Source organism: Alternaria hordeiaustralica (genome assembly GCF_023758085.1).
Source record: "Alternaria hordeiaustralica strain BMP 2776 chromosome Unknown scaffold_43, whole genome shotgun sequence".
NCBI lineage: Eukaryota > Fungi > Ascomycota > Dothideomycetes > Pleosporales > Pleosporaceae > Alternaria > Alternaria hordeiaustralica.
The window spans coordinates 62,591-82,158 of NW_026056815.1; the positions used below are offsets into that span (position 1 = coordinate 62,591).

Genomic DNA, 19,568 nt, shown 5'->3' on the forward strand with positions numbered 1-19,568 from the left:
ATTTTCTTTGCGCAAACAGTATGATACCTCACGAGCAGCCTTACGATACCAAGCTGGCTCCCAATGTTCGGGTTTTCGGCGTCTCGATAATTCATGGTAGATGTGGATAGGATTACGGGTTTGAAGCATCTAGTCCGTACTGGATAGCTTTGCTGTGGAGAGATGAGCAGATAAGATCTTAGGCATGTAGTCAATACTCCTAATAGATCTTACAATATTCACGACTGGCTCTTGATGTTATGACTTCCCATTGTGTCTGCTTGGGTGTTGGTGTCCCTAAGGTCTGTAACCACGCATACAACCATATCATCACGATCTCAAGGTCAGACACCGTCATCATTACACGAGCATGACAAAAGGAGAATGAAGAAATGTCGAGATTGGTATCGTCATTCAATAATACTGCGTCGATGTCGTAAACTCGAGTCTTGACCAGCAAGGTATCTGCTTATATGCCCGCGATAGCCCAATTATACGCCATCCCACGTTCCAAGCTATCCACAGACGCCTATTTCTTGTAGTTCTTGTGCGCATCGATGACCTTTTGGACCTCGCCTTCCGAGCCGAGGAAGATACCCGATCGGTCGTGAATGTGCTCGGGAACGACTTCGAGCATACGGTCCATCTTGCTGTTTACCGCCAGACCGCCAGCTACAAACACAGAAGTTAGCAAGAGTACATTGTGACAAGAAGAGAGGACGTGAGCTTACCATTCTCAAAAACCATAGCCATAGGCGCACACTCATAAAGAATCCTCAACTTGCCCTTTGGCGTCTTCTTATCCGCGGGGTACGCAAAGATACCACCATAAAGCAGCGTGCGATACGCGTCCGCCACCATGGAACCAATGTACCTCGCACTGTACGGCTTCTGTCCCTCAGCAGGGTTTTTCAAGCTCTCACACCACTGCTTAACAGGCTCTTCCCAGTACATGCTGTTACCCTCGTTGACGGAGTAAATGCTCCTCGTCTTGGGGACGCGCATGTCCGGATGTGTGAGGATGAACTCGCCAAACGCGTTGTCGAGCGTGAAGCCATTGACGTTTCCGCCCTTCATTGTAAGCACCAGCTGCGCGGACGCGCCGTACATGGTGAAGCCCGAGGCCACCATCTCGGTGCCGGGTAGAAGCATCTCTTCTTTTGTGCCCTTGGCGCCCTCGGGCAGTTTGTACACGGCGAAGATGGTGCCGACGGCGACTCCGGCGTCGAGGTTGGAGGATCCGTCGATGGGGTCGCAGGCTACGGCGTAGCGCGCGTTGGGGTGCTCGTTGAAGACGATGGCTTCTTCTTGCTCTTCGGAGATGAGGAGGCGCACGCGGCCCGAGGAGCGCATGGCGCTGATGAAGAGCTCATCGCCGATTACGTCGAGTTTCTTTTGGTCGTCGCCGGTTGTGTTGGATGTGCCTTGGAGGCCGGTGAGCTGGGGGTGTTAGTTGCGCTCTCGTGTGGTCTGTGATGGTTTGCATACGTTGATCAGTGTTGCTCTCCGGATGTAGTAGGCAATGCTCTTGAAGGCGAATTGCAGTGCGTGGCATAGTAGTCTGGTAGGACTAATTAGTTCTCTGTTCCGAGTGCTTTGATTTTGGTACTTACGTGAAGTCTCCTGTTGCCTCCGCGTACTTGGTCTGCTCTTCAGTGAGGAATCGCGTAAGGGTGATGATATCGGTGTTGATCTTCTCCTGCCCGGCTGGGCCTCCTTCGTTACCGTTGGAAGCCATGGTGTAAACTTTTGGTAGAGTTCAATTCACAACGTGTAAAAGTGGAAAGACGAGCGAAGCGACAAAGCAAGTTGGTATCAGCGGTGGAAGGGAAGATGGGAAAGCAGTATGGGGAATGGGGAAATTTGGAGAGAGGGATGGTGAAAAAGCTATCAAGCTCAAAGTTCAGCGAAAAGCGGAGCTGGCTATCGTTATGAAGTCAGGGTGGGTAGAGTCGGGCAGGCGGACCACACTTCTGTGGCATTTGTTTGGCAGGCCGCTGGGAAGCTATAGCCCTCGGCAACTGGCCGGACGTCACTGGCAGCTCACGATGCTCCAGCCGGGGCGGCGGTCAGCGCGTGTCACTGCGCCAGTTTCTCCGGAGCAAGCCCGAATTTCGTGGAAAAATTCCCGAGCGAAGATGCTCGACATGGTTCTGGCCCGCGAGCTGAGGAGGGCATCCAGAGTGTTGCGGGAATTGACGCGCTTTGTTGCGGGAGCGCGTGGGTGGCAGGCTATGATGCAGGTGCGGAGACGGAAAAGTGGAGGGGCACGAGGGGTTGGCGGGGCGCGACTGAAGCGCTGACGTTTGCCCGACTTCTTCCGGACCGCGGACGTAGAGGCATCACCATCACGCTCGTGCTATATACTCCCGTGCTTCTGAAGACTATTCGTGGTTTAATTGCGCTATGCTGCGTTTTCCTCTCTGGGTTTCCGCGTCTGGAGAGCAACCGCGACTTTCTCAGTCAACAATTTACTCGTGTTCGGCGCAAGCAGCGACAACAATATGCCCAGTCCAGTAAAAGCGAAAGACACCAGATAAACGGTCTTGAAAGCTTGTGACAGGCCCGAATGATATGCCGATACCGCAACTGCTCTAATCTCAGGGGTTAGTCCTTTTACCGCGGACCATGCCGCAGGCGTTCCCAACGACAAGGCTGAGAGGATCGAAGCAGTGCTATCTTTAGGCAAGCCAGCGCCCAATACGGCGGGTACAACTGCAGCAGGCACCGTCGTCGAACGCCTATTCGCCAGCACGACGTTGTAGACTGCTTGACATGTGCCCGCAACAGCGGTGCGTACTGATGCAGCAGCACCGCCAGCAGCGCCAATTTCTCGTTGATCAGTTATCGTGAGAATGGCGTTTCCGAGGGCGATGTCCGCGACGTAGCCCATCATCATGACGGAAAAGAAGATTAACGCAGAAGATTGGGCTTGGTTGCTTGGGTTTGCTGTTGACACCGCTGTTGTCCCCGTTAGTATACAATACAGTGTAGATGCAGGGATAAAGTAAGACTTACACGCAAGCAGCCCTCCACCTATAGCCATAGCCACGGTAATCTGCCAATTCTGATAACCGATCGGTCCAGCCAGGCATCCTCCCACGAAACCGCCTATCAGGATACCTAAATTGGCTAACGAGGAAAGGAATGCGGCATGCATAAGGTCGCCGTTGGCGTAGAAGTTCTGTGTGATCTGGGGCCAGATGACTGCGGGCAATTAGCTGCCATCCTAGCATGATTGAGGAGAGTATACTTACTCGCGCCAGCGTAGTACACTCCAGCCCCAATACCCGTGAGTATTGCCGATACAACCCATGGCCGGTGGCGGAAGAGGCTCATGGGGACCAGAGGCTCCTTCAAGTCCATAAAAAGTTCCCAGCATACAAAAGCAACAAGACAGCCGAAGCCGATGAGGATGAAGGACAGCACCTCCGCCGACGTCCAGCTATACTTGGTGCCGCCCCATGAAAGACCAAGCAGGAACATAGTAAGGCCGGCGGCATAAAGCAACGTGCCAACGTAGTCGAACTTCTTAACAAAATCCATCTTTTTCTCCCTCTGACCATGCTTCTGGTGGAAGTTGGGAGGATGATAAAAGACGCAGTAACAGATCAAAGACGCCCCATTGACGGCAGTGAGTAGGAAGTATACAGCTCGCCAACCGACTCGAGTCGCAACTAGACTCTGCGCAACGACGGGGGCAAAACCCTGCCCAGGTAGATTCCAGACGTTGATTGCGCCAATCATGAGGTATCGGTACTTGGATGGGATGAGTTCGCCGATGGTGTAGTAGCAAGATAGCTGTGTCGCAGCTGCGAGTGCCTTGATCATGGATCCAACGATCAACATGTTGACGTTAATGGCGAGAGCACTGATGAGCGTGCCAATCATGGCGAGGAATGCGCCCACGATGAAGAAATAACGACGACCGAAGATATCGCTTAGTCTTCCTATGATGGTCTGGTCGAAGTCAGTGATGAACGAGTGGAAGTCAAGATTGGTCTTTGTACATACCATACCTACGGACAGTCCAACTGGATGCACAAGTGCGACCCATTGGATATTGGGATCTGGTCCAATGTCCGCATTGATGGTACCCAGAATAGGTGCAGCATAGGCAAAACCTGCATTGTGTTGTTTAGGCATCCTCTCATGCGATTCACTAACCAGTATACTCACCAGCATTGCCAGCCCAAGCACCAAAACCCACCGCGCAGCAAGTACCGAGGAAGAAGGAGCTCAGATAGTAGCCCTTGGGCAGATTTTCCACATCGCCAGCGAAGCCATCGGCGTCAGTCTGAATCTTGTCTTTGTCCTCCATGTCTTTGAGAGGTATGCTCGAAATGTCCTCAATCGTAGAGATATCGGGAGTTGACTTATCGGTTGCGGCCATTCTGATAGCTGTTGTGGCCCCAGTTGTTGTTGAACCGGACATATGTCGGAAGTGGATACAGCATTGATAGCAATACTTATGGTGTGGGATAAGACTTGATTCATACGCGAATCACGCAGTCCCGTCCTTCCCGACTTTGTGGCTGCGAATGTCGCGATCTGTGTTGAGAATTACGGGAGTGGATACATTTCTCCGAAGCCACCGTTTTCAGCTCAGCACACGCCATGAGATTCGTAGAGTCTGATGATTCGAGAACAAGACTGTGCTATGTGACTGTGGTCAGGGTACATAGACAAGCATTGCGGGGTATTTCCACGTCGAATGACAGTTCTCGTTCCGCCACGTAGTTCGGTGGTGAGTCTCGCCGCCCATGATGCGATATGCAATGTCAGTGTGGTGGCGTACGAAAGCGGACGCTAATGCAAGGTCATGCTAGCGGCACCATGTCGTTTGCGGTTATAGCGATTTCGCGGAAGCCGATATGCGACCGTATACTTTCGATTGGATGAAACGAATACGGATGTCGTTGCTCAAACGATGTCGGTCGTGCCGCAATTCCGCGTAATCGACTTGCATGACATTGCATTGCAGAGTTCATGTCGATCAGAGCGTGCACCGTTGAAGTGGAGATGTATCTGGGCAGTCAAGTCTATCCTGAGTTCAAGCCAGCTCAGAGTCGCTTCGAAATTGATCACGACCTTACGTTGTCTTCGAAGTCGTACACCTCCAAATTTCACACAATATGGTAAATCGTCAGCGAAGCCCCGTCAAACCAGGATGGGATGCACAGACGGCTGTTCAAGAAGTCGACGAAGCGACACCCTTGTTTCCTGAACTGACATCATCATACGAGGTGAGCTTCTCTCATCCCAAAATTACCTTTTTTGTTAGCTAAGTTTTTGTAGGCAGTAAATGGCGCTTCGCAGGATCCTGAGCGAGGAGATGGGTCCGCGAAAGACCACTCAACGCCGAAACGATCGCTGGTGACGACCATTTCTATCTTGTTGATCGGTGGGTGCCTTTACTCTGTCGACACAGCCCTCCGCTGATCGTAGCAGGTGTCTTCATCTCCCAAGCGGACACATCGCTAGTGTTAGCCACGTATGGCAAGATCTCGTCCGAATTTCATGACCTCGAGAGCGGCTCTTGGCTCCTGTCAAGCTACATGCTAGCCATGTGTATATCGCAACCACTCTTCGGAAAGCTGAGCGACATCTTTGGGCGAAAGTCGTGTTTGCAGGTGGCCTATGTCCTCTTCGCGATCGGAACGCTCGGTTCGGGACTGGGCCGGTCAATGGCTCAGATCATCGCTGCTCGTACAATTCAGGGTGCTGGGGGCGCTGGTATGGTGTGCATGGTGTCGATCTTGTTGACTGATCTGCTGCCCTTCCACGAAGTCGCACTATACCGAAGCTATGTCAATGTGGTGCAGACAGTAGGAAGAAGCTGTGGCGGCGTGATTGGTGGGTTTCTTGCTTCCACGATTGGCTGGCGCTGGTAAGTCCTTAGACGGCAGTTCCTTTGTTACGCACACAAGTTACTGATGAACTCCGCAGGGCCTTCTTGGCACAAGTTCCTCCAGTCATCCTTTCGATTGTCTTAGTCCAGTGGAAGTTGGACGTTCCGCAGAAGACTTTCAAACCTGGGCACTGCGAATCCACTCGCGACAAGTTACGACGTATCGACTTCATCGGAGCGGTGTGCATGAGTATAACGATCTTCACTGCGCTATTTGTCCTGGACACTGGCGGCCAGAAATACGATTGGAACCACCCCGTCATCGTCACATCCGCTTGCGTTGCTGTTGTCGGCGCTGGAACGTTTGTTGTATACGAACGGTTTTTCGCGAAAGAGCCAATCTTTCCAGTCCAACTGCTCACCCGCTACGTTGTTGGCACGTCTTATGGAATCCTTCTCCTGCAGAACTTTTCTCAGACCGCAGTAAGACCCAGCAATTGTAGCTGAAAGATGGAAGGCTAACTTAGTGCCAAGCTAATGTTCATCATCCCCATCTACTTCCAGGTCACCAATAATGCATCGACTGGCGAGGCCGGCGCCTACCTCATACCCTCTGTGGTCGGAAATACAGTCGGTGGCCTCCTGACGGGGGCATGGATCAAGCGGTACAGTCTTTCGTTCACGTATGTAAGATGACGAGCTAACACAAATCAGGACTGGAAGTTACAAAGCTCCTACCATACTAGCGAGTGCCAGCTCGGCACTGTCTTTCACTCTCTTGCTCCTATTGTGGCATGGGCATACCACAGTCTGGGGATCGCTCCTGATATTCCCCGCCGGCTTTGCAACAGGCATGGCGCATTCGGCCGTCTTCGTTGGATTGACATCCGCAGTGGCGGAGGACGAGGTAGCTATTGCTGGCTCTGGATTGTACCTGAGTGGTAACGTGGGGGGCGTTACAGGCGTCAGCGGGGCTGCTGCAGCCTTTCAAATCGTCTTGCAGATGGGCCTGAAACATGCCCTTGAGGGAAGAAATGACGCATCGGAGATAGTCGAGAAGGCAACATCAGATATCGCCTACATTCAGCATGTGGGTGATGGTCTTCGCGAGCTGCTGATGCCGGCATATATACACGCCACGCAGCATGTGTTCGGTAAGTAAAGAAAGTTCGAGGCCTGACTTTTCTAACTTGTGGCAGTGCTTGGGCTAGTCGCCTCCGTCATCGCATTTTCCATCGCACTTATCACGAAGGAGAGAAACCTATTGAGAGCAAACGCGGCCGAGTAGACAACGTATCTTGCCCCCCTTTCTTTACGCGTGAGAGTCAATAACTTGGATGGCGCAAGGTGTATGACGTCACCCATGGGCAGCCTGTGGTGGAATGGTGTAGCCGGGACATATAGCCCGAATTGCTACAAACGATCAACAAACACCGTATAGTACAATGAAGTCTTGCATCAGCTGCGGCGCTGACCAAGTCATTCGACGCATGCGTGATCAAGGCGTAGTCGGAATGCAGTCCAAGTATGGGAATGTTTCCACCATGTCGGGCCCGACTTTCCAGTGCTTCAGCTGCCGGACGTGACTTTCGAAGTCCGGATTGAGCTGCAGCTCACTGTTCGATGCGACAATAAGGATACTAGATATGTCGTGAGGCCAATGGATTGACAGCGAATTGCCCGTGATCTCCCGTAGCTTGGAGAACTCCCGCCCCTCAGACAAGTCCATATACTGGAGTATGCGCTTCCGTGCTTCAGGCCTTCAACTATATCGTCAGTAGTGGTACTCAACCTTTGACCGTAAGCTTACCAAACTATCGTATCAACCCAAATCGGATGGGGTATTGTTAGCTGGGCTTCTACAGGCCTCAAGAAGTCTGGCATGGCTTCATAATTGCGCTTTGTGGGGGACATGAGCCAGCGTAGCAACAGGCTCATATAATACAAACACGCAACCCTTTCGGCTGAGCCCTTGACTGCCATACTTATCTTACCATGCTGACCTAGAGCATCCGAAATCGGATTCTGCGAATTGCGGGTAGCAGGGTTGAGCAACGACCGAACGCTAGGGAAAGACTTTTCTGGAAGCTGCCCTAAATATTGCACGTGCTGACGGCTGGTAACGATGATCTCGAGCAATACAGAATCGAGCCGACAGGTGGCGGATGCATGAAGCGGCAGTCGCTCCCACGGCGGAGGCTGTGAAGATGTGCCAGCCACGTCTAACAACGGGAGCTCTGGTGCGAAAGGCCAATCCCCTGGGATGCCGACACCGTCCTGGGCTGCATTCGCGCCAAATAGTGACAATGAGTATGTATTGTTCGCGTCTGGTTCCAGGTCTAAGGATTTAGCTGATATCCGATCAGTTCACGATAGCGAGACTTACTCGAAGTGCCATCCCACATATTGAAAAGAGACTCGTCCGCACTGATAGGCAGCTCTAGGCTCAGCCCAGTATCTGCATCTCTCAAAAGCACACCCTCAGTCGACGTTGCGCCGTAAGCTGAAGCATCGATAGTCGCTGAGCCATCGCTCCGGCCAGCAGATAGTGAATGCGATGCGAAGTTCAACGTTGCACTGGCCCCAATATTATTCGAAGGAGATATTGAGGTTTGCGACATGTCGAGCCCGGCCTCGGCGAAGGATGGGTCTGGGACTGCTCCAGTCGATGGTGAGGATGCATCTCTATCGAATGGTGAGACTGTGTGGTGATCGACCATCTGAAGGGACACTCGCGCCGAATTGATGATCTCTCGAAGGCATGTTTCATTGTTCTGCAGCTGTTTGACGAGGCCTTCCGAGCGCGTAAGGCGCCGCTTCAGATCAGCGACCTCTTCTTCTAGCTCTGCTATACGCGACTTCTTCCGCGCTCTCGCAGCTCTTTGGTTAAGTCTGTCGAATGTCCTCTTTCGGTACAATTGTTCGGTACTCATATTTGCCACTGTCCTGTCCATGGCTGCGTGTCTCGTCGGTGACGAACTTTCCACATGGAGAAGCCATGAGAGGAGCGCGCCGGCATTTTCGGCGACTTACTAGGAATCGCCGCGAGAGGATTGGCGTTTGCGGCTTGCTGCGTCGTAGCCGGGCACGCAATGCGGAGACGATAGCACGAGGGAGACATTTCCCGCGATGGCTGGTGCCAGGTGTGGGGTGAGGCTCGTGCTCGAGGTTTAGCGTCGCGCTACGTGACAATGCATCGACCCATGAACTCCACCCGCTTCCTGCACTCACGCGTCACGGCGCCGGCCTCGTCTTCAAGTCCAGTAACGACGCGTGAACATCGACCATGAACATGGCTCTGTTCGAACGCGGGGAGAGCGCGTTCAACCGCATAATGCCTTATAAGGGCACAATTCACCCAGTCCAGTCGTCAGCTTCGACAACGGCCTGTCACCATGAAGTTCCTCAAGCTGTTCCATTATGCAGTGCTTCCTTCGGCACTGCACTGTGCAGCAGCGAAGCAGCCGAACATTCTCTTCATCTTGACAGACGATCAAGATTGGCATATGAAGTCACTGGTTCGTACATCTCGCGCTGCATCAAATGACATTGACTCACCAAGAACAGGAGCACATGCCTTTCTTGCAAAAGTATCTACTCCATGAAGGTACATTGTATGCGAACCATTTCTGTACGGTTGCGCTATGTTGCCCGTCCCGCGTAAACCTCTGGACCGGAAGAGCTGCCCACAACACGAATGTGACTGACGTCTTTGCACCCTACGGTTAGCAGACATCTCCGCGTATACTGTCAGCCTCATTAACGCGTCTCAGGTGGCTACCCAAAGGTCGTCCGCGAAGGTATCAACGATGACTACCTCCCAGTGTGGATGCAGAACGCTGGCTACAACACCTACTATTCTGGCAAGCTCTGGAACCACCACTCTGTTGACAACTACAATGCACCCTACGCCGGCGGGTACAACGGTTCCGACTTCATCCTCGACCCCTATACGTACGAATACTACAACGCGCACATGAGTCGCAACGGTGGGCCACCCATAAGCTACAAAGGTCAATACTCGCCTGATGTGACTGCAGAGAAGGCGTATGACTTTCTCGAGGAAGCAACGCAACACCTTGAGCCTTGGTTCCTTACCATTGCACCTATCGCGCCTCATAGCAACGTGAAGCTCGTGCCCGCCGAGGAGTATAGCGCGGATCTGCCTCAATATGCAGAGAGACATGCCCATCTCTTCACCGAGTACAAGATCCCACGCGATGCCAACTTCAATCCCGAGAAGCAGGGTGGCACAGGATGGGTCAAGAGACTTCCACTTCTTAACGACACAGTCATTGACTACAATGATGAGTTCCAACGCTCTCGCCTTCGCGCCCTTCAGTCAGTAGATGAGATGGTGGAACAACTTGTGAAGACTCTGGAGCACAAGGGTCTTCTAGAAGACACATACATCATCTACACCACCGACAACGGTTATCATCTAAGTCAGCATCGCCTACATGCCGGCAAGGAATGTGGCTACGAGACTGATATTCACATACCCCTCATTGTGCGCGGGCCAGGTGTAATGAAGGGCCACACCACCGACATCGTCAGCTCCCACACTGATCTTGCACCCACAATCATGAAGTTGGCCGGTCAGACTCTACGCGAAGACTTCGACGGCTCGGTCATGCCCCTCACCAAAGAAGACACCCTTCTCGCCGAATCCGCAGAACGTCAAGAGCACATCAACATCGAGTACTGGGGCCGTGCCATTCCCGAAGGCATATGGGGCCACTACGACAACCCGGTGAAAGAGATTCACCCGCCCGACCAAAACTGGGGTGGATACCTCCACTCTGTACGCAACAACACGTACAAAGGCCTTCGCCTCATCAGCGAAGACTACAACATCTACTACTCCGTCTTCTGTACAGGCGACAAGGAGTACTACGACATGCGCTTCGACCCAGGCCAGCTCGAGAACTACTTCGACGGCGAAGACGCGGACCTCATAGCGAAACGTGACACCTACCGTATCGCAGGTCGCTCGTTCACCGCCATCATCGACCGCATCGACGCGTTGATGATGGTCCTCAAATCATGCAAGGGCGAAGCGTGCAGAGATCCCTGGGGCGTGCTACACGGTAGTGACAACAGGGTCAAATCACTCAAACAAGCACTATCGCATCGCTATGATACTTTCTACGCAGCGCAACCCAAGGTCCAATTTGAGGACTGTGCTTTGGGCTATATCCGTGAGGTGGAGGGCCCGCAGCATGCGAATGTGTGGGGTAGTTGGGATGACGGAGAGAGGTCTGAGCTCAAGGCACGCAGGAAACCGAGTTTTGTGTATCAGGGGAATCCGCATTTGCTTACTTGAGGGTGTAAGTGAGCAAAAGTCAATGTGAGATGCAACGCATGCAGAAGACAGGATAATGTATGAAGTAAAGAATTTTTGTTCAGACTGTCATTGAAGTACATCTAGCTTCCACGACAGCACACGAGACTACACGCTGTAAACATACATATCATGGGAATAAAGTAATGCAATCAATGACCAACTACCCCTTTCCACTTTTCAGCCAGCCTTCACTCGCCCTTCAAGTGGTCCTGCTTTACGGTGAAAGCCATATCTAATAGGGCCTTCTCTTCGTTCTTGTGTGACACCTTAAGTCCAGTGGCCACCGACGCACTAGGGTTGCGGCCAGCGTACATCACGTGACGCCTGTTGTGGTGCTCGGTTTGGTTGAGCAGAGTCTCGATTCTGGGCTGGGTGAATGACCAGGCGCCGGCGTTCAGGGGCTCTTCCTGGCACCAGATGATGTTCTGGGCGTTGGGGTACGAGTCCAGGTTGTCCTTCAGTTGTTGCCAGGGGAAGGGGTTGAGCTGCTCGATACGAGTGATGGCAACGTCCTTCTCACCGCGGGCCTCACGCTCCTTAACAAGCGCAGCGTATACCTGACCTGTGCAGAGGATGACACGGTTGATGCCCTCATGCGACTCAATCTCGCCGCTAGCGTGCGCGGGGTCTTCGATGATCCATTGGAAGTGAGAGTCGCCAGTGAACTCCTCAATGTTGGAGCGAGCGAGTGGGTGACGGAGTAGCGACTTGGAGAAGAAGAGGATGAGAGGCTTGCGGAACTGACGGTTCATCTGGCGACGGAGGAGATGGAAGAGGTTAGACGGCTTCGTTGTGTAGGCAATCTGGATGTTGCAGTCCTGGTGCTGACGGTCGAGCTTGTCGGGCGAGGGGAAGATACGGGGATCCTCATTGCAGAGCTGTAGGTAGCGTTCCATACGTCCAGAAGAGTGCTCGGGACCTTGACCGTCGTAACCGTGGGGCAAGCTCATGACGAGGCCGGAACGTTGAAGCCACTTGACTTCACCAGAGGCAATGAACTGATCGATGATGACCTGGGCAGTGTTGGCGAAGTCACCGAACTGAGCCTCCCACATGACGAGGGCGTTGGGTGATGATAGCGAGTATCCGTATTCGAAGCCAAGCCTACAGGTGATTAGTTACGGCAAAATACATCAAAACAGCATGAACTTACACTCCGTATTCGCTGAGCGAAGAGTTGGAGATGGTGAATGTTGCTTGGTCCTCGGCAAGGTTCTGGAGAGGTGTGTATGTCTTCTCAGTTTCCTGGTCGTGGAGCACGGCATGGCGCTGAGAGAAGGTTCCACGCTCGACATCCTGTCCGGAGACACGGACGTGGTGGCCTTCCATGCACAGACTTCCGAATGCCAAGGCTTCCGCGGTAGCCATGTCGATGTTCTTGCCGTCCATGACAGTCTTGGTGCGGCCAGCCAAGATACGCTTCAAGTTCTTGTGTACATTGAAGTCCTCCGGCGCACCGCCGATCTTCTCAGCAATGTGCTTCAGTTGAGTCTCCTCGATGGCGGTTGGCAGATGGGGCAGGACCTCTTCCGCAAGCTCCTTGGGCGACTTGAAGCCGTTCCAGGCCGAAGTAAGCCATTCCTTGGAGTTTGGTACGTAGTCCTTGCTGCGGTTGAAGCTCTCATCTAGCATACCCCAGACCCAAGCCTTGTGCTCGTCAATGTCCTCCTTGGTGAAGGTCTTCTCGTCGAGCAGCTTCTTGGTGTAGATGTCCAGTGTTTGGGGTTGTTCTGAGATCTTCTTGTACATGAGAGGCTGGGTGAAGAAGGGCTGGTCAGTCTCGTTGTGACCCTGCTTTCGGTAGCAAACCATGTCGATAACCACATCCTTCTTGAACTCGGCGCGGAAGTCAGCTGCCAGCTGGCAGACGAAGTTGAGGGCCTCGACATCGTCACCGTTAACGTGGAAAACGGGCGCATCAATTGCCTTGGCGATATCAGAGCAGTAAGGAGTCGAACGGGAGAACCTAGGATCCGTAGTGAAACCAATCTGGTTGTTCACGATGATGTGAATAGTACCGCCAGTGTGGTAGCTGGGGAGCTGGTGGAAGCCCATAGTCTCGTATACTATACCCTGACCGGCGAAAGCGGCGTCACCGTGCAAGAGCAGACCCATGGCGCTGGAACCTTCCTTCTCGTCATTGTTGTAGTGCAGAATGGCGCGGGTCTTTCCTAGTACGACGGGGTCTTCGGCCTCGAGATGGGACGGGTTGGCGACAAGAGACAGCTGTACGCGCTTTCCGGATGGGGTGGGGCGCTCGAAGTTCATGCCCAAGTGGTATTTGACGTCACCAGAGCCCTCTTCGTTGGCCTCGGCAGTACCGGCAAATTCACTGAAGATGGACTCGTTGGGCTTTCGGACGACATTGGAGAGCACGTTGAGACGACCACGATGCGGCATGCCAATGACGATGTCCTTGACACCAAAATCGACACTTCGGTCGATGAGGGCCTTCATTCCGGGAATCAAACTCTCACCTCCCTCAAGACCGAATCGCTTGTCGTTGGGGTATTTGGTGGCCAGGAAAGCTTCGAAGTTGGTACCCCAGATCAGGCGGTCCAGAATGCGGCGCTTCTCGTCGACGGAGTACTTGAAAGGTGTGGGGACCTCGATGCGCTCACGAAGCCAGTCGCACTGCTCCCTATCCGGGATGTGGATGTATTCGACTCCGTAAGAGCCGCAGTAGAGGCGTTCGCAGGCGTCGATGATCTCCTTCAACTTCATCTTCTTGCGGGACTCGGTCTTGAAGCGTGGGAGGATACCAGGACCCAATTCAATCTCTTGTTCCAGGTCCTTCTCGGTGAAGTTGTAATGTGACAGTTCGAGTTCGCGCGGCTTGCTGTATCCGAACTGCTCAGCTTCGGAGCGGATGCCCAGCGGGTCGATCTTGGCCTTGTGGTGACCGCGGGCCTGGTAGGCTCGGACGAGCAGTTGCACCTTGAGATGGTTCATGACGTCGGTACCCTCGGCGGAAGCCATGCCCATGCCGGGCCTGTTCGCGGCGCCGCCCTGGGGCGAGCTCATGATGTTTGGCGGCGGTTGGAAGGCTTGCGACACGGGCATGTCGCCGGACTCCATGTTGTGGAAGTAGACCTGCCATGAGTAGTGGACGCTGGCGGGGTCCTGCTTCCACTGCATGTACATGGCATCGATGTAGTTGGCCGTGTTGCCCTGGAGGAACGAGTCGTTGGGGTCCTATGCCGTCATTGTTAGCTATGGGTCGAAGAGTTTGAGGGTCTGGCTGGGAGGCACGCACAACGCCCTTGTTGGTGTCTTCCGACGACACGGCATACTGGCGGCGCTGCGTCACGGCGAGCGGGCGGCGACATGTCGAGAGAGCGGTTCGAGAGGGCTGTGCGAGGCTCGAGAAGGATGCTCTCGCCGGGGCGCACTGGAGCTGGCGGGAGCAGCACTGGCGCAGGGTGTTGCGCAACATGACGGGGATTAGATTAACAAAGCGGAGGTAGGGATGGGTGACATCCAAACGGACGACGATGAGAAGAAGAAAAGCCTCAGCTGTAGCAATGTGCAGTCGAAGTTAAGCGTCGCACGCAGTAGAAGTTGATGCAGCCAGGACAGGCCCCGTGTTCCGGCCTAGCGCGTATCATGGATCGCGGGATTTCTGACCGGTCACCACCCACCACATTCAAGGGAGCGACCGAACACCGTGAAGTCTATGTTAACACTGCATCTTCTCGTCTGCTTGTTGTTCTCCAAGTACAGTCTGCAGACCTGTGCAGGCTTGCAGTGGTACTCTTTGCTGGTCCCGGCGGCGCTGCGATATGACGAAGTGGTCGCTCATCCAGTGTTCTCGCACCACCAGCCAATAGCAGGGCAGGCCTTATGTAACTCGCATGCAGCCTCTGACGGCTTCTGACGCTGCATGGCACGGATATGTATCCGTTGCGCCTGATGTGTTACTTCTCTTGGCTGATGCGAGCCATGCGCCATGTTTGCAGACACGCGTTCTGAAGTGGGCGAGGAGATGAAGAGGCCACATGGCCAAACCCATCAAACAAAAGATGCATTCCAGCTGAACGTTGAATTGAGTTTTGGAGTAGGGTACAGCCTTGCCTGAGCCTCAGCGGCTGCCATGCCGTTCGCTAATGCGTAGTCACGTGCGACGCGTGAATCTGGGGAAGCCCAGACAAGCTAGCACCGCGTCAGCCTCAAGCCAGGCACGCCTCACTGATCGCCGCGACCTTACCCCCCGCCATCATGGCCGACGCCGCTGCCCAGTACAAGAAGGATAACGGCAGGGTCGCCGTGTCTGCGGATGGCAAGACGGTGTCCTGGAAGTCGACCAGTGGCGCGGCCAATGCGCCTGCTCCGTGGTCCATAGCCATAGCAGATATAGGCAGTACGTCGAGGCCTCACGAGAAAGACGCTATACACCACTGACACTCTCTAGACCTCCAACAGACGCCCGCGACCGCTGCCAAGGCCTCCATAAAAATCGTCGTACCCGAGCCAGCGCCCCTAGCTGGCAACCACACCCTTACATTCACCTCCGCTACCGCTCGCGACGACCAGCAGAACATAACCAGTCTATTGCGCAAATGGATCGAGGCCTCCAAACAGCAGAGCGCTCCGTCTCCGGCTCCTGCTGCTGGTAGCAAGGATGGTGGGGACAGCAGCGCCTCAGCTGCCATCGCTATGGCGCAGACTGTGACTGCTGGTGGCAAAGACAACGAGGAAAACTACGATGACGCGAAGCTGCTTGCGGATACAACGCTTCAGATGTCGCTTCTCAATTCAAATCCAGCCCTTCGTCAACGCTTCGACCGAGCGCTTGCGGAGAAGCCTGATTCCGTCGGTGTCTTGCAGTTTTCTATGCAGTTTTGGTCTACACGCGTGCACATGTTGAGATCTCACGCAACGGAAAAGTCGCAGGCTACAGGAACTTACAACGTGCTGTCCGTCATCAAATCAAAGTCTGTCAACGGCACCCTCATGCTAAGCTTGACTAAAGAGCAGATTGAGCTCTTGTTCAGGCAGCATCCAATCGTCCAAAAGGCTTACAATGAGAACGTGCCCCAGTTGAGCGAGGGTGACTTCTGGGAGAGGTTTTTCCACAGTCGCTTGATGAAGAAGCTCAAGGGTGAGCGCATCCAAGAAAAGGACGTGCTTGATCCTAAGCTCGACAAGTATCTGTCTTACGATGAGACAACAGACAACCAGGATCTGCTTGCAGCTTCCATCCCTAACTTCATCAACATCGAGGCAAATGAACAGAACCATAGCCAGAAACAAGGTAACCGGCCCGATTGGACCATGAACCCGACCAATTATGAGAAGGCGCCCATCCTCCGAGTTTTGAATCGCATGAGCGAGAAGATGATGAAAGAAGTGCCACCTTCGGATGGAGGTCGGCATGGACCCGTCGGAGTCGATGAAGAGACATACAAAGAGCTGCAGTTGCGGGATCTACAGCGTGCAGATGACGACAACAGGGTCGTTCTCCGCGTACAGGATCAAAGCCGGTTCTTCTCCGCTGGCCAGAGCGTGCACACCTCAACCAGTGCTGCGACCTACACCAAGCGTACTCCTGCACAGGCCCTCTCGACGTTACAGCAGGATCTTCGCAAGTTCGGCGGCGACGGCCAGCTTTCGCGCGTTGATCTCCATTCTACGATCGATATCGATGATGAGAGTAGTAGTGACGAGGAGGAGTCGGTCCCCAAGAAGACCAAAGTTGGCAGTAAATCCTCGCGAAGTGCAGCATCCTCGCAGATCATTGCGGCTGTGAGGAAACGCCATCTACACAACGATGACTACACGTCATCCAAAGCCATTCCCACCAGCGAGCGAGCAAAGGAGCTTCACGTATCGGAAGGGGTTCTAGAGAATCTCACCATGACCCATAACACGACGGTCGAGTTTTTGCACTACTTCTGGGCCGTGTTCTACTCAGGAGACCCCGACCGCGCGGGCGAGATTGCGCGTCTCATCGAGACGCTTGACAAATCGCTCGACCGTATCAAGGCGGTAGCCGATATGGCAGAAGCAGAGCGCGAAGCAAGAATCGAGCATGCACGGAAAGAGAATGAGTTCGCCAACCAGCGAGAGAGGAAGAAGAGGAAGTTCGACCCCGGAGCTATCAGAGGAGGCGCGAAGGCCGTCAACCAAATTGTGGACCCTTTGATTCGAGCAATCGACGCTGCGCGGAGTCAATACAAAAAAGCTCTCCAGGAACAAGTTGCACGCAGCACAGCGGCCGCGACTGCTTGATCGCATGTTCGTGCTGTACTTTTAAAAAGCTGAAGATCCTTCTGATTTGCATAGCGAAGGCGTTTGGGAAACAGGGCTTGTGCCGATCGGACGACCGCTAGGTATTTTCGTGAAACAATTGCAGGCCATGCTTTGAAATACACAGATTCTTTCCGGAGATACATGATAATTGTAGTCAGTGAGGCAATTGATGTTGGGAATGCCCATGTCTATCCAACAGCCATCTACGTCGGTTATTGCGCAAATCCGCAATGATCTACACGCGCTCCACGAAAATGGTCCGCCATGACCGAAAGTGATGCTGAAAGCTACAAACCACATGTGTGATCAATACCTCATCGGGTCGGAAGGTGCATAGACGCCGACAATTTTCGGATCATGTATCTTAACACGAAGTAATATCAGCAGAATCTCTACACCGCTAACTGAAGGCTCGCAATGCTTGATAAGTGCACAGTACCGCCGGTCCATCGCACCTGCCAAAGTGAATGTCTTCTTACCAGCCCGGGCTGCTTCGGCAGGCACTGGACCCCTGACCTGGGAGAGGCCCCACTTATTGAGTAACTCGACGAGGCACATTTCTTTCACAACCTCATCCTCACTTCGTTTCTTTGCGGTATGATACGGCGCAGCTTGGATGCAGCAACTGAGGGCATGAATATTGGGGTAACATGAAGACATGTCGCGCATGCAGAAGAGCACGCAAAGCAAGAGAGGACGTCATCAATTCCTGAAACGCAGGAACAACTGCGGCCAACAACAACCGAAATTGGAATGAGCGTTTATTGCGACCAGCAATACCGAAACATCGAAACTCGAAAGGAAAAGTCTTAACCAAGTATTAAAACCAGAAAACGAAGGGCACGGTTGGATGAAACACACCCGAAGAGCAAACAGATCCTCTGAGTAGACCGAAACCGCAACACCTACATCATCCAACATGGACCGAACCTACGCGACACCTACAACATCTACAAAAACAGATGCCGTCGCAAGTATACGTGTTCCTGGTGTTGAAAGCTAGGGCTGTCGTCCGTTGTAATGGTCGCGTGCGGGATCATAGTATGGTTTGTTTCCTACTATCCGTTAGTTAACCTGCACCAGATACCGAACAGAACATCTATTCATCGACTCAAAAATATACGTACCGTTGTTATTAGGAACTCGCTCCCTCGGTCGGTTGTCTCTGCAAAGATCAGTGTCGAGCCCAGCTGCACGACAACCTTAGTCGACCTACCTGTAACGGAAGCTATGCCAGAGGTACCATCTCGCGACCCAGTTCTCTTCGTTGACATGAAGCATGTAACGACCGATGTCATAATACGGTCTTGTTTCCGCGCAAGCATCGCGTACGATCATCAAAATATGCAGATGTTTCGACGTTTCCGACAACTCGTCCCATCTATATGGTTCTGCTACAGAGGGGTCTGCCCTCGATTGCTCGGTCAAATTGTAGCGGTTTGAGCTCAATGCGTTTCTGGCAGCGACAGCTTCGGCCTACGGAGGGCGTGTGGGTTAGCGGACGGCCTTCTATTGTCAGGCGAATACTTACGAGAAGCAGTCTGTGTGTACTCTCACTGAGTTTAAGTCGATTGCAAAGCTCGCTCTTGCTGGCGCTCTGGGAAAGAGGCGGCTGGGTCATGGTATGGCGACGTTCCCTAATAGGATCGTTCATCACGCCAATGGTACGAAAAGAGCAGCTCAGGTGAAATTAGATATGGGAAACAGAAAGTCAGGTCTCTTTGTCTTATATCTGGGGTCGACAGCCGTGCAGGAAGATCTTATGGAGTCGCTGTCATGTGACAATCAAGGTCCGTCCCGTCCTCTTTCCTTCCGCTGTGACACGGCGCATACGCCACATTATGAGATAATGGAGATCTGATTCGAGAAATACCCATTTCCCACCCTTACTCGCCTGGCCCCGGCGCCATGCTCTCGAGGTGGCTTCACATGCAGCTAGCGAATCTTAGGTGTTATGCCTGGCCAGCGCCGATCTATTGACGTGGACAGGGTGGATCACATGGGTCTCGCGTATCCTCCCGTGCAGCAACGGCAGGTAGATGCGTCGAAAACCGCTGTTCTGATTTGCTGCGAGGACATAGCTTCAGATCCATGGGCGTGCAGCGATTCATAATGACCTGTAGATCTCTCCACATCATT

The 19,568-nt window shown here is 53.3% G+C and overlaps 5 protein-coding genes across 5 annotated transcripts; 2 read left to right on the top strand and 3 right to left on the bottom strand.

Moving 5' to 3' along the window:
* Positions 1-508: 508 nt before the first annotated feature.
* On the bottom strand, positions 509-1,717 carry J4E84_010579 (uncharacterized protein; the record flags this gene model as incomplete). Its single annotated transcript, XM_049393134.1, has 4 exons — positions 509-651; positions 711-1,419; positions 1,468-1,540; positions 1,593-1,717. The coding sequence occupies 4 exons, from the start codon at positions 1,715-1,717 to the stop codon at positions 509-511; spliced, it is 1,050 nt and encodes a 349-aa protein (XP_049239126.1).
* A 666-nt stretch (positions 1,718-2,383) lies between these two features.
* On the bottom strand, positions 2,384-4,372 carry J4E84_010580 (uncharacterized protein; the record flags this gene model as incomplete). The annotated part of the gene is made up of 4 exons (XM_049393135.1): positions 2,384-2,940; positions 2,998-3,186; positions 3,237-4,103; positions 4,159-4,372. The coding sequence occupies 4 exons, from the start codon at positions 4,370-4,372 to the stop codon at positions 2,384-2,386; spliced, it is 1,827 nt and encodes a 608-aa protein (XP_049239127.1).
* A 4,853-nt stretch (positions 4,373-9,225) lies between these two features.
* On the top strand, positions 9,226-11,156 carry J4E84_010581 (uncharacterized protein; the record flags this gene model as incomplete). Its single annotated transcript, XM_049393136.1, has 3 exons — positions 9,226-9,348; positions 9,398-9,437; positions 9,604-11,156. The coding sequence occupies 3 exons, from the start codon at positions 9,226-9,228 to the stop codon at positions 11,154-11,156; spliced, it is 1,716 nt and encodes a 571-aa protein (XP_049239128.1).
* Positions 11,157-11,365: 209 nt separating this feature from the next.
* KGD1 (2-oxoglutarate dehydrogenase E1 component) lies at positions 11,366-14,613 on the bottom strand (the record flags this gene model as incomplete). Its single annotated transcript, XM_049393137.1, has 3 exons — positions 11,366-12,281; positions 12,331-14,372; positions 14,434-14,613. 3 exons carry the CDS (start codon positions 14,611-14,613, stop codon positions 11,366-11,368), a joined length of 3,138 nt encoding a protein of 1,045 aa, XP_049239129.1.
* A 782-nt stretch (positions 14,614-15,395) lies between these two features.
* Positions 15,396-17,408, top strand: J4E84_010583 (uncharacterized protein; the record flags this gene model as incomplete). The annotated part of the gene is made up of 2 exons (XM_049393138.1): positions 15,396-15,537; positions 15,589-17,408. 2 exons carry the CDS (start codon positions 15,396-15,398, stop codon positions 17,406-17,408), a joined length of 1,962 nt encoding a protein of 653 aa, XP_049239130.1.
* Between the last annotated feature and the right edge of the window lie 2,160 nt (positions 17,409-19,568).